We start from the raw sequence: 14400 nt of genomic DNA, 5'->3' as shown, positions 1-14400 counted from the left end.
CTAACCCTAGCTCTAACCCTAACTCTAGCTCTAATCCTAACCCTAGCTCTAACCAGAACCCTAGCGCTAACCAAAACCCTAACCCTAGCCCTAACCCTAGCTCTAACCTTATCCCAAACCCTAACCCTAGCTCTAACCTTAACTCTAGCTCTAATCCTAACCCTAACCTGGACCCTAGCACTAAATCTAACCCTAGCTCTAACCAAAACCCTAACCCTAACCCTAGCTCTAACCAAAACCCTAACCCTAGCTCTGACCCTAGCTCTAACCCTAACCCGGACCCTAGCTCTAACCCTAACACTAGCTCTAACCCTAACCTGGACCCTAGCTCAAACCCTAACCCTAGCTCTAACCAAAACTCTAACCCTAACCCTAGCTCTAACCCTAGCTCTAACCCTAACCTGGACCCTAGCTCTAACCAAAACTCTAACCCTAGCTCTAACCAAAACCCTGGACCCTAGCTCTAATCCTAACCCTAGCTCTAACCAAAACCCTAGCTCTAACCAAAACCCTAACCCTAGCTCTAACCCTAACCCGGACCCTAGCTCTAACCCTAACCCGGATCCTAGCCCTAACCCTAGCTCTAACCCTAGCTCTAACCCTAAATTGGACCCTAGCTGTAACCCTAGCTCTAACCAAAACCCGGACACTAGCTCTAACCCTAACCCTAGCTCTAACCAAAACCCTAACCCTAGCCCTAACCCTAGCTTTAACCCTATCCCAAACCCTAACCCTAGCTCTAACTCTAGCTCTAATCCTAACCCTAACCTGGACCCTAGCTCTAAATCTAACCCTAGCTCTAACCAAAACCCTAACCCTAACCCTAGCTCTAACCAAAACCCTAACCCTAGCTCTGACCCTAGCTCTAACCCGGACCCTAGCTCTAACCCTAACCCGGACCCTAGCTCAAACCCTAACCCTAGCCCTAACCAAAACTCTAACCCTAGCTCTAACCAAAACCCTGGACCCTAGCTCTAATCCTAACCCTAGCTCTAACCAAAACCCTAGCGCTAACCAAAACCCTAACCCTAGCCCTAACCCTAGCTCTAACCCTATCCCAAACCCTAACCCTAGCTCTAACCCTAGCTCTAATCCTAACCCTAACCTGGACCCTAGCTCTAAATCTAACCCTAGCTCTACCCAAAACCCTAACCCTAACCCTAGCTCTAACCAAAACCCTAATCCTAGCTCTGACCCTAGCTCTAACCCTAACCCGGACCCTAGCCCTAACCCTAACCCTAGCTCTAACCCTAGCTCTAACCCTAACCTGGACCCTAGCTCTAACCAAAACTCTAACCCTAGCTCTAACCAAAACCCTGGACCCTAGCTCTAATCCTAACCCTAGCTCTAACCAAAACCCTAGCTCTAACCAAAACCCTAACCCTAGCTCTAACCCTAACCCGGACCCTAGCTCTAACCCTAACCCGGACCCTAGCCCAAACCCTAGCTCTAACCCTAGCTCTAACCCTAAATTGGACCCTAGCTCTAACCCTAGCTCTAACCAAAACCCGGACACTAGCTCTAAACCTAACCCTAGCTCTAACCAAAACCCTAACCCTAGCCCTAACCCTAGCTCTAGCCCTATCCCAAACCCTAACCCTAGCTCTAACCGTAACTCTAGCTCTAATCCTAACCCTAACCTGGACCCTAGCTCTAAATCTAACCCTAGCTCTAACCAAAACCCTAACCCTAACCCTAGCTCTAACCAAAACCCTAACCCTAGCTCTGACCCTAGCTCTAACCCTAACCCGGACCCTAGCTCTAACCCTAGCTCTAGCTCTAATCCTAACCCTAGCTCTAACCCTAACTCTAGCTCTAATCCTAACCCTAGCTCTAACCAGAACCCTAGCGCTAACCAAAACCCTAACCCTAGCCCTAACCCTAGCTCTAACCTTATCCCAAACCCTAACCCTAGCTCTAACCCTAACTCTAGCTCTAATCCTAACCCTAACCTGGACCCTAGCTCTAAATCTAACCCTAGCTCTAACCAAAACCCTAACCCTAACCCTAGCTCTAACCAAAACCCTAACCCTAGCTCTGACCCTAGCTCTAACCCTAACCCGGACCCTAGCTCTAACCCTAGCTCTAACCCTAACCCGGACCCTAGCTCAAACCCTAACCCTAGCTCTAACCAGAACCCTAGTGCTAACCAAAACCCTAACCCTAGCCCTAACCCTAGCTCTAACCCTATCCCAAACCCTAACCCTAGCTCTAACCCTAACTCTAGCTCTAATCCTAACCCTAACCTGGACCCTAGCTCTAAATCTAACCCTAGCTCTAACCAAAACCCTAACCCTAACCCTAGCTCTAACCAAAACCCTAATCCTAGCTCTGACCCTAGCTCTAACCCTAACCCGGACCCTAGCTCTAACCCTAACCCGGACCCTAGCTCAAACCCTAACCCTAGCTCTAACCAAAACCCTAAACCTAACCCTAGCTCTAACCAAAACCTGGACCCTAGCTCTAATCCTAACCCTAGCTCTAACCAGAACCCTAGCGCTATCCAAAACCCTAACCCTAGCCCTAACCCTAGCTCTAACCCTATCCCAAACCCTAACCCTAGCTCTAACCCTAACTCTAGCTCTAATCCTAACCCTAACCTGGACCCTAGCTCTAAATCTAACCCTAGTGTAACCAAAACCCTAACCCTAACCCTAGCTCTAACCAAAACCCTAATCCTAGCTCTGACCCTAGCTCTAACCCTAACCCGGACCCTAGCTCTAACCCTAACCCGGACCCTAGCTCAAACCCTAACCCTAGCTCTGACCAAAACCCTAACCCTAACCCTAGCTCTAACCAAAACCTGGACCCTAGCTCTAATCCTAACCCTAGCTCTAACCAGAACCCTAGCGCTATCCAAAACCCTAACCCTAGCCCTAACCCTAGCTCTAACCCTATCCCAAACCCTAACCCTAGCTCTAACCCTAACCCGGACCCTAGCTCTAACCCTAGCTCTAACCCTAACCCGGACCCTAGCTCAAACCCTAACCCTAGCTCTAACCAAAACCCTAACCCCAACCCTAGCTCTAACCAAAACCCTGGACCCTAGCTCTAATCCTAACCCTAGCTCTAACCAGAACCCTAGCGCTAACCAAAACCCTAACCCTAGCCCTAACCCTAGCTCTAACCCTATCCCAAACCCTAACCCTAGCTCTAACCCTAACTCTAGCTCTAATCCTAACCCTAACCTGGACCCTAGCTCTAAATCTAACCCTAGCTCTAACCAAAACCCTAACCCTAACCCTAGCTCTAACCAAAACCCTAACCCTAGCTCTGACCCTAGCTCTAACCCTAACCCGGACCCTAGCTCTAACCCTAGCTCTAACCCTAACCCGGACCCTAGCTCAAACCCTAACCCTAGCTCTAACCAAAACCCTAACCCTAACCCTAGCTCTAACCAAAACCCTGGACCCGAGCTCTAATCCTAACCCTAGCTCTAACCAGAACCCTAGTGCTAACCAAAACCCTAACCCTAGCCCTAACCCTAGCTCTAACCCTATCCCAAACCCTAACCCTAGCTCTAACCCTAACTCTAGCTCTAATCCTAACCCTAACCTGGACCCTAGCTCTAAATCTAACCCTAGCTCTAACCAAAACCCTAACCCTAACCCTAACCCTAACCCGAGCTCTAACCAAAACCCTAATCCTAGCTCTGACCCTAGCTCTAACCCTAACCCGGACCCTAGCTCTAACCCTAACCCGGACCCTAGCTCTAACCCTAACCCGGACCCTAGCTCAAACCCTAACCCTAGCTCTGACCAAAACCCTAACCCTAACCCTAGCTCTAACCAAAACCTGGACCCTAGCTCTAATCCTAACCCTAGCTCTAACCAGAACCCTAGCGCTATCCAAAACCCTAACCCTAGCCCTAACCCTAGCTCTAACCCTATCCCAAACCCTAACCCTAGCTCTAACCCTAACCCGGACCCTAGCTCTAACCCTAGCTCTAACCCTAACCCGGACCCTAGCTCAAACCCTAACCCTAGCTCTAACCAAAACCCTAACCCCAACCCTAGCTCTAACCAAAACCCTGGACCCTAGCTCTAATCCTAACCCTAGCTCTAACCAGAACCCTAGCGCTAACCAAAACCCTAACCCTAGCCCTAACCCTAGCTCTAACCCTATCCCAAACCCTAACCCTAGCTCTAACCCTAACTCTAGCTCTAATCCTAACCCTAACCTGGACCCTAGCTCTAAATCTAACCCTAGCTCTAACCAAAACCCTAACCCTAACCCTAGCTCTAACCAAAACCCTAACCCTAGCTCTGACCCTAGCTCTAACCCTAACCCGGACCCTAGCTCTAACCCTAGCTCTAACCCTAACCCGGACCCTAGCTCAAACCCTAACCCTAGCTCTAACCAAAACCCTAACCCTAACCCTAGCTCTAACCAAAACCCTGGACCCGAGCTCTAATCCTAACCCTAGCTCTAACCAGAACCCTAGTGCTAACCAAAACCCTAACCCTAGCCCTAACCCTAGCTCTAACCCTATCCCAAACCCTAACCCTAGCTCTAACCCTAACTCTAGCTCTAATCCTAACCCTAACCTGGACCCTAGCTCTAAATCTAACCCTAGCTCTAACCAAAACCCTAACCCTAACCCTAGCTCTAACCAAAACCCTAATCCTAGCTCTGACCCTAGCTCTAACCCTAACCCGGACCCTAGCTCTAACCCTAACCCGGACCCTAGCTCAAACCCTAACCCTAGCTCTAACCAAAACCCTAACCCTAACCCTAGCTCTAACCAAAACCTGGACCCTAGCTCTAATCCTAACCCTAGCTCTAACCAGAACCCTCGCGCTATCCAAAACCCTAACCCTAGCCCTAACCCTAGCTCTAACCCTATCCCAAACCCTAACCCTAGCTCTAACTCTAGCTCTAATCCTAACCCTAACCTGGACCCTAGCTCTAACCAAAACCCTAACCCTAACCCTAGCTCTAACCAAAACCCTAACCCGGACCCTAGCACTAACCCTAACCCGGACCCTAGCTCTAACCCTAGCTCTAACCCTAACCCGGACCCTAGCCCTAACCCTAGCTCTCACCAAAACCCCAACCCTAGCTCTAATCCTAACCTGGACCCTAGCTCTAACCCTAGCTGTAACCAAAACCCTAACCCTAGTCTTAACCAAAACCCTAACCCTAGCTCTAGCTCTAACCCTAGCGCTCACCCTAGGTCTAACCCTAACCCTAGCTCTAATCCCAAACTGGACCCTAGCTCTAACCCTAGATCTAACCCTAGCTCTAATCCTAACCCTAGTCTAACCCTAACTTTGGGTCTAGCTCTAACCTTAACCCTAGCTCTAACTCTAAACCTAACTCTTGCTCTAACCCTAACGCTATCTAGCTTTAACCCTAACCATAGCTTTAAAGCTAACCCTCGCATTAAGGAGGTGTATGGTTATATGGGGCTGCACACGAGCAACTGTGTTGCAATTTATCTATGATAAAATGTTTAGACCCCACTGGGATTCGAACCAAGATCGCTGGGGTGGGAGTACAGAGCACTAACCACTATACTAAGGAAGCTTAGCTCACTTGTCATGGAATTTGGTTGGTTTTATGGAGTAGCTCACAAGCGAATAGTTGCATCAGTGGTCCCCAACCTTTTTTGCGCCACGGACCGGCCTTTATATGAATAAATACATTCATGATAATCATATAAATACGATGAAATAAAATAATACGACTATTTCTTTTAGTAGTTTTTTTTTAGTTTTTCCTTGCTCTCTTGGGAGCTTAAGATCAGGGGCCGCTTTGAGAATAATTGTTAATTATATATAAGTATATATATATATATATGTGTCTGGTGACATTAGGTTCTGTAAATTCCTGCCGTTTACAAGCTTCTATCCAGCGAAAGCATTTCTCTCGGTTCTTCCACGGCTTTGGGAAAGATATGAAGAAAACTCCCCTCATATGATCCCGGTCAGCATATCGCGAGTCCTTCCAGCAGACAAAGCAGCAGTGATTTGTTGCAACTGTTAATGTTATTTCTGACCAAAATAAAATAGCGAGTTGGTCCTTTGCGCTCCAGCTGTTACCTGTGCGGCTCTTCTGTTTGTCCGAAAACGCCGCGCAGACGACCCTATGATGACACTGGTTAGTGACGCGGCCTCTTGCTTGCTAAGAATTTGGTTTGATCCCAGGTGAGCGAATATATCTTAATATGCTTTTATTGTGCAATTAACCCTTTATTTATTCTTTTTTTTTAACCTTGTGTAGTGTACCTATTGAAGTGTCAATGAGGTGTACCTAATCACAGGCCACTTAAGCAGTTAACCAAATGTCAGAAATAGAAACAATAAAAACAATAAAACACCAGACGAGCAGGTTTTAATGTTTATTAAAATAATAATACAAGTAAATTTCAAACCAGCAATCTAATTTGCAGTAGATATATTGGATAACAATATTTAGGCGTATATATGCACGCGATCATTGGGACTTTTGGCACTCAGTGTAAGGCAGGGGTGTCCAATACAATACATGCAATACAATACATGCAATACAATACAATACATGCAATACAATACATGCAATACAATACATGCAATACAATACATGCAATACAATACATGCAATACAATACATGCAATACAATACATGCAATACAATACATGCAATACAATACATACAAACAATACATACAAACAATACATACAAACAATACATACAATACAATACAATACATACAATACAATACAATACATACAATACAATACATACAATACATACAAACAATACATACAAACCATACAATACAATACAAACCATACAAACCATACAATACATACAATACATACAATACAAACAATACAAACAATACAATACATACAAACAATACATACAAACCATACAAACCATACAAACCATACAATACAAACCATACAATACATACAATACAATACATACAATACAATACATACAATACAAACAATACAATACATACAATACAAACAATACAAACAATACAATACAATACAATACATACAAACCATACATACAAACCATACATACAAACCATACAATACATACAATACAATACAATACATACAATACATACAATACAATACAATACATACAATACATACAATACAATACAATACACACAATACAATACATACAATACAATACAATACAATACATACAATACAATACATACAATACATGCAATACAATACATACAATACATACAATACAAACAATACATACAATACAAACAATACATACAATACATACAATACAATACAATACATACAATAAATACATACAATACATACAAACAATACAATACATACAAACAATACAATACAAACAATACAAACAATACAATACAATACAATACAATACAATACAATACAATACAATACAATACCATACAATACATACAATACAATACATGCAATACAATACATGCAATACAATACATGCAATACAATACATGCAATACAATACATGCAATACATACATGCAATACATACATGCAATACATACATGCAATACATACATGCAATACATACATGCAATACATACATGCAATACATACATGCAATACATACATGCAATACATACTTACGTACAATACATACGTACAATACATGCAATACAATACATGCAATACAATACATGCAATACAATACAATACATACAATACAAACAATACATACAAACAATACAAACAATACATACAAACAATACAAATACATACAAACAATACAAACAATACATACAAACAATACAAATACATACAAACAATACAAACAATACATACAAACAATACAAACAATACATACAAACAATACAAATACATACAAACAATACAAATACATACAAACAATACAAATACATACAAACAATACAAATACATACAATACAATACAATACATGCAATACATGCAATACAATACATGCAATACAATACATGCAATACAATACAATACATACAATACAATACATACAATACAATACATACAATACATACAAACAATACAATACAATACAATACAATACATACAATACAATACATACAATACAATACATGCAATACAATACATGCAATACAATACAATACATGCAATACAATACATGCAATACAATACATACAATACAATACATACAATACATGCAATACACTACAATACAAACAATACAATACATGCAATACAATACATGCAATACAATACATGCAATACAATACATGCAATACAATACATGCAATACAATACATGCAATACAATACATGCAATACAATACATGCAATACAATACATGCAATACAATACATGCAATACAATACATGCAATACAATACATGCAATACAATACATGCAATACAATACATACAATACATACAAACAATACATACAAACAATACATACAAACATACAATACATACAAACAGTACATACAATACAAACAATACATACAAACAATACATACAAACAATACATACAAACAATACATACAATACAATACAATACAATACATACAATACATGCAATACAATACATGCAATACAATACAATACAATACAATACATGCAATACATACAATACAAAACAAACAATACAAACAATACATACAATACAATACATACAATACAATACATACAATACATACAATACAATACATACAATACAATACATACAATACATACAATACATACAATACATACAATACAATACATACATACAATACAATACATACATACAATACAATACATACAATACAATACATACAATACATGCAATACATTACAATACATACAATACAATACATACAATACAATACATACATACAATGCATACAATACAATACATACAATACAATACATACAATACAGTAAAATACAAACATACAATACAGTACAATACAATACAATACAAACACATACAATACACATACAAACAATAGAATACAGTACACCTGGGAACATCTTGGGTTCCCCTGGGTTGAGCTGGATGAAGTCGCTGGAGAGAGGGAAGTCTGGGAGTCCCTCCTAAAGCTGCTGCTGCCACAATCTGACCTCCGGATAAGCGGTGGATGGCTGGGTGGATGGATGGATTTGGATGGATGGGTGGATGGATGGATGGGTGGGTGGATGGATGGATGGGTGGGGTTGGCTGGATGGGTGGGTGGATGGGTGGGTGGATGTGGATGGATGGATGGATTTGGATGGCTGGATGGATGGCTGGATGGCTGGATGGCTGGATGGGTGGGTGGATATGGATGGATGGGTGGGTGGGTTATTGGATGGGTGGGTGGATGGGTGGGTGGGTGGATGGATGGATGGATGGATGGGTGGGTGGATGGATGGGTGGATGGATGGATGGATTTGGATGGCTGGATGGCTGGATGGATGGACATAGAATACATACAATACACTGCCATACGCTACCATACACACAATGCATACAATACAATACAATACCATACAATATCATACCATACTATACAAACACTACAATACAAACAATTGATTGATTGATGGAACTTTATCCCACAACGGGGAAATTGACTTGTCACAGCAGCATACAAGAGTGCAAGAATACAAGGGACAAGTGCCAAATGTAAAAATGGATAAATAAGTGGGCCCCCTAGTGGCTTGCCCCAGGCAGTTACCTGGTCTGGCGAATGGTAAAGCACAGCTCTGCATCTGGGAGTTCGATGGTGTGACTTCTCACCGGCGTCACCCTGCTCACTGGTTTCATATAAAAAACCTTGAAAAGTACAAAAGGTGCAATTGATAAAAGTGATCACATTTACAGTCAGCTGAAACTTTACACCAACGGGCTTTCACCTGATTTGAGACTACTCTTCCTCAGCGTCACTGAGATGGCTCAAGAGCCTCCTGCTTGCTTTGTACAGAAGGGTGCTGGCTGGGCGGCCTTTATGAGCGGTACAAAACACAAACACAAATTATTGCAACAATTGTAGACATTGAGTAGAGTGGCAATGGCCTGATATTTTTGCAACAATTACACATACCAACTCCAGTTTTATATTTAAAATATGTATACTATTATCCGTATATTGTAATGAGTTATAATAATTACAAAAGTATCCGAATTATAATAATTTAATTTTATCATCCATCAACTCACTCAAAAATAGCGGCATGAATTGAGCAGTCGTCCAAAACGGGAGAAAATCACGCTCGCAAATGTTTGTTGCATAACGGAACGCGGGCGGGCGGGCGCCATCTTGGAATAGATTTGAACATGACGTAACAAATTCGTCACATTCCTCAGTTTGCACAACACGGAAATAGCACACTATATGTAATGCAACATTGATAATTTGACGAAACAAAACGCCAAAGAGATTTGAAATACTGTAGAGGCAAAACAACAGTCGCGGTGGTCGGGACGAGTGTGAAAAGATTTTCAAGATTTTTGTTTGCATCAAACAAACAAGGTGTCCGTCGTGAGAAACGGCAATGAACGACAAACATTTGATAGCATACTAGCTAGCTTACCCGAGGAAACCGCCACACGGTCGGTGGCGCCTGCATTTGATAACTCGCCTTGAATCCTGCAACAAACAAACAAGGCGTCCGTCGTGAGAAACGCCAATGCACGACAAACATTTACTAGCATGTTAGCTTACCTTTGAAACCGCCCGCCCCGCGGGCGATTGCACCAGTATTTGACAACTTCCCTTGAGCACACCTGTCCCCAATTCACCCGAAGACATGACGTCACATCCGTCAATTCAAATCTTCCTCGCCTGCTCGTCCAATGGCGCTTTGCATACTAGCGTACCACGTGACAGGCCACTTCACACGCGGGCGGTTGCACCTGTCGCTCACCTCAAGACTGAAAAGTGCCTTCAAAAACCTAAGTGCCACTTTGCCCACCTCCTACCTCTGCCCAAATTCAGTCTGACCAATCACAGCGCAACTGAAATTGGCTTGACCACGCTCACCTTTCCGACAGGCAGCATTTCAAATCGACGACGCCGCGCCCACTTTACATCCCACCGATCACAGGACCCCTCGTCTGCATAGCCACGCCTCCCTTTCCAACCAATGATTTTTATTCTCATTGCCCCACCCACTTCCTGAGACCTCAGCGAATCATGAAGCAGTATTAAACAAGCAAAAGGAAAACAATAAATGAAAAATAAGAGTCACAATCTTTATGCAGAAGTGAGAGAAAATCGATAAAGTACAGCCCGTGGGTAAGGTCGGGTCCCGAACCACGGTTCCATCGTGTTAGAGGCAATGACGTTAACCACTCGACCAAAGATTCATGTCCATGGCAGTGACAGAAGGCCAAGCAGAAGAGCAAGCAACGCTCACCTCAAGACTGAAAAGTGCCTTCAAAAACCTAAGTGCCACTTTCACGATCCCAGGTGCGAGGAAATGCTTTTGTTGTGCAATTAACCCTTTATTTATTTATTCTTTTTTTTTTTTTAACCTCGTGTAGTGTACCTACACATATTATCATATAAAGCAGTTAACCAAATGTCTGATTTTTATGTTTTAATTGGCGAATATAAAAACAAGGAATAAGACGCCAGACAAATTTTAACATAAATGTTTATTAAAAATAATAATATTAAAAGCAAATTTCAAACCAGCAATCTAATGTGAAATTGCAGTAGATATATTGGATAACAATATTTAGGCGTATATAGGCAGACACGTTATTTAAAAACGACTATAAGTGTTATACTACGATACAAGTGTTTACCAGCTCAGTGGCCGCAGAGGAGAGTGTCCGCCCTGAGTTTGGGAGGTTGTGGGTTCAAACCCCTGCCGAGTCATACCAGTGACTATAACAATGGTACCCATTTCTTCCCTGCTTGGCACTCAGTGTAAGGGGTTGAAATGGGGCCCACGATCATTGGGATTTTAATTTATAAAATCAAGATTATCCAAAGAGAAGCATAATCTCCCCGTTTTTGCATAACGGCGCATCCCTTCATGCAATAAAGTTAGCCTTTAGCTCGGAGAAAACGTGCATAAAAGAAGTGGTGTTTCAGTGAGTGGTTCTTTCTTTCCTTAGGAAATCGTAAATCGACATTCTGTTCACGCCAGGAGGGAGACGCAACACGTTCACTGACTGATCCGTTGATGCACGGGATCACTCTAGAATTTACATTTAAAAATCTAAAATGATCTTGAAAAAGTTTTCTTTGATGCGTAAACTTGTTATTGCCATTTTGTAAAACCAAACACATTCCTCATCAGTGGACGTCGTCCTGTATAATGACTGACAAGTAGTCGGACTTTAACTTGAATTTGCTTTTCCTTGTTTTAGCCAAGAGGAATTCATTCTCGGCCTGCTCGGTCAGCAGGTAATGAAGACACATCCAAGGCCTAACACGTCTCAATTTGTCCAAGCCACAGCAAGTTCCAACAAGTAATAAGGCCAGGCCAGCCTTCTCAGTGCTTGCTAAAGGGTGGCGAGAACTCGAAGGAAGGAAATAATAACAATCAAAAAGGACTGTCCCACACCGAAAACTAAAGCCTCCAGAGAGATCATCCTCTTTCCCGCTGCCTTGTAAACACCCGCGATGGCTGCACCTATGTCAAACACACAAGAAAACAGATTTGAATTAGAGCTGATTGACATTGGGAAAAACATGTGAGTTGAATATTGTGATAACGATATCGCTGAAACATTTAAAATGCCTAAGGAAATTAAGTATTATTATTTCATGGATAAAAATTAGTGATGGGAAAATGAAGCTTGATGAACCAGTTGTATCTTTGGCTCCTCTAGATGGCAATGTATGTTTAAAGCGAGGGTTTTAATAAATAGCAAGTCGCTGGGCTTTCAGCTCTTTGGTGAACAGACAGCGCCATGTAGAGGTCTAAGTAAACACAACAACGAGTTCATGAATCATCTTGAAGCTTCATTTGCCCATCATTAATAACAATACTGGCGCGCCATGGTGGAGCATTGGTTGGCACGGCCACCTCACAGTTCAGATGATTCGGGTTTGATTCCTCCTCCGGTCCTCCCTGTGTGGAGTTTGCATGTTCTCTCCGAGCTCTGATTTCCTCACACATCCTCAAAAAATCATGTATGGTAGGCCAATTGAGCACTCCAAATCGTCAATAGGTGCGAGTGCGGATGATTGTTCGTCTACATGTGCTCTGTGATTGGCTGCCAACCACTTCATGGTGTCCCCCGTCTATTTAATGTCACAAAGGCAAAGAACCTACTTGTGAGGACTCCTCCAGCCACAGGACCAACGATGCCCATTAAGAGGATGGCAATGGGCATCAATCGGGCCATTTTGTGCTGCCGAAGTGCAACAAATGATAGCAGAGATGCAGGCAGGTGGAAGATCAGAGAGGAGACACCTGCCCAGAGAAAAACTCCATACCACATTTCTGAAAAACACATCACATACACTGATCCAAAGTGTGGTTACCGGCTAACTAAAGTTGTCACAGCTTGCAGTCTTAACTGAAATCAACAAATATTTATATGCAAAGAGTGTCATAGAAAGCAAGAAAAGGGTCAGAGCAAGATGACGGCATAGCTCAAGCTACCGAGCTAATCACGTGTCCCAAAGAGACCTATTCCAACAGGTTTTTTTTTTTACTTATTACATTAGGAATAAGCCCCCGCCCCCCGAAAAAAGTTTAGGGAGCCATATTGCATTATTATATTCATTTTATCGTAGCTGTAACATAAGAGGAACATCGTCTACTGTACAGCTGCGAGTTCTATTTCAGATGTACGCACTGGAAGCATTGATAACATGCTATATTTTTTACACTAAAAAACATAGACATAGGTAAAATACACCAATCCTATCAGTGAAAATTCACGCCCCACAAATATGAAGCTCGTGACGTGCTTGATTTACAATCATAGCGACACAATGTATACAAATCATTCACAGCAAATATAAACCTACCGGAGAAATCAGCGAGAGATGTGTCGTTGTATCGATGAGTGGCATTTTTTCTTGGTACTAAATTCATTCCAAGTAATTGTTGTAATATATCATTTTCGCCATACTGGTCCATATTTCCCGATAATCTTCGACGGTTGGAAGACTGAAACGATAAAAGCTACTGTCCAGTTTTTGCTTTTTGTTGTTGTTGTTTTTCTCTTCCGCTTTAACTACTTCTTCGTTGTCACCGGCTTCTTCGCGTTAATTGGCCCTTGGAAAGCAACTTTAGCAAGAATTACCGCCGCCATGTGTTGGAATTGTGAATTGCACCCTACGCTGGTTGAAGAATTAAAGTTAATAAATATATTACTAATTACGTAACTCTAACAGTTATACTTTCCTGTGTTTCCGTGATGGGCGAGATGTTTTACAACGAACAGATGTGTCAGGTCATTCCTGAGTGGCAAATACAGTAAAATGTGGACATCACAAAAACTGTTTATATCATAATTCACCCGCCTTTCAAGTTTGTTTGAAAT

At 42.2% G+C, this 14400-nt stretch overlaps 1 protein-coding gene and 1 long non-coding RNA gene across 2 annotated transcripts; both read right to left on the bottom strand.

Annotated features, from left to right (window-relative positions):
• Nucleotides 1-9358: 9358 nt before the first annotated feature.
• Nucleotides 9359-11267, bottom strand: LOC148396713 (uncharacterized). Its single transcript, XR_015858960.1, has 4 exons — nt 10610-11267; nt 10479-10534; nt 9801-9888; nt 9359-9720 (listed from the first exon to the last, which is right to left on the bottom strand). It is a non-coding gene; the product is annotated as an uncharacterized LOC148396713 (long non-coding RNA).
• A 258-nt stretch (nt 11268-11525) lies between these two features.
• tmem170a (transmembrane protein 170A) lies at nt 11526-14121 on the bottom strand. The gene is made up of 3 exons (XM_088378071.1): nt 13883-14121; nt 13179-13349; nt 11526-12533 (listed from the first exon to the last, which is right to left on the bottom strand). The coding sequence occupies exons 1-3, from the start codon at nt 13992-13994 to the stop codon at nt 12403-12405; spliced, it is 414 nt and encodes a 137-aa protein (XP_088234197.1). The 5' UTR covers nt 13995-14121; the 3' UTR covers nt 11526-12402.
• Nucleotides 14122-14400: the final 279 nt, after the last annotated feature.

Source organism: Syngnathus floridae, chromosome 6 (assembly GCF_059516105.1).
Source record: "Syngnathus floridae isolate MCC-2025c chromosome 6, RoL_Sflo_1.0, whole genome shotgun sequence".
Lineage (NCBI taxonomy): Eukaryota > Metazoa > Chordata > Actinopteri > Syngnathiformes > Syngnathidae > Syngnathus > Syngnathus floridae.
Note: the sequence above shows the minus strand (reverse complement) of the source record. Positions and strands in the feature narration are given on the sequence as shown.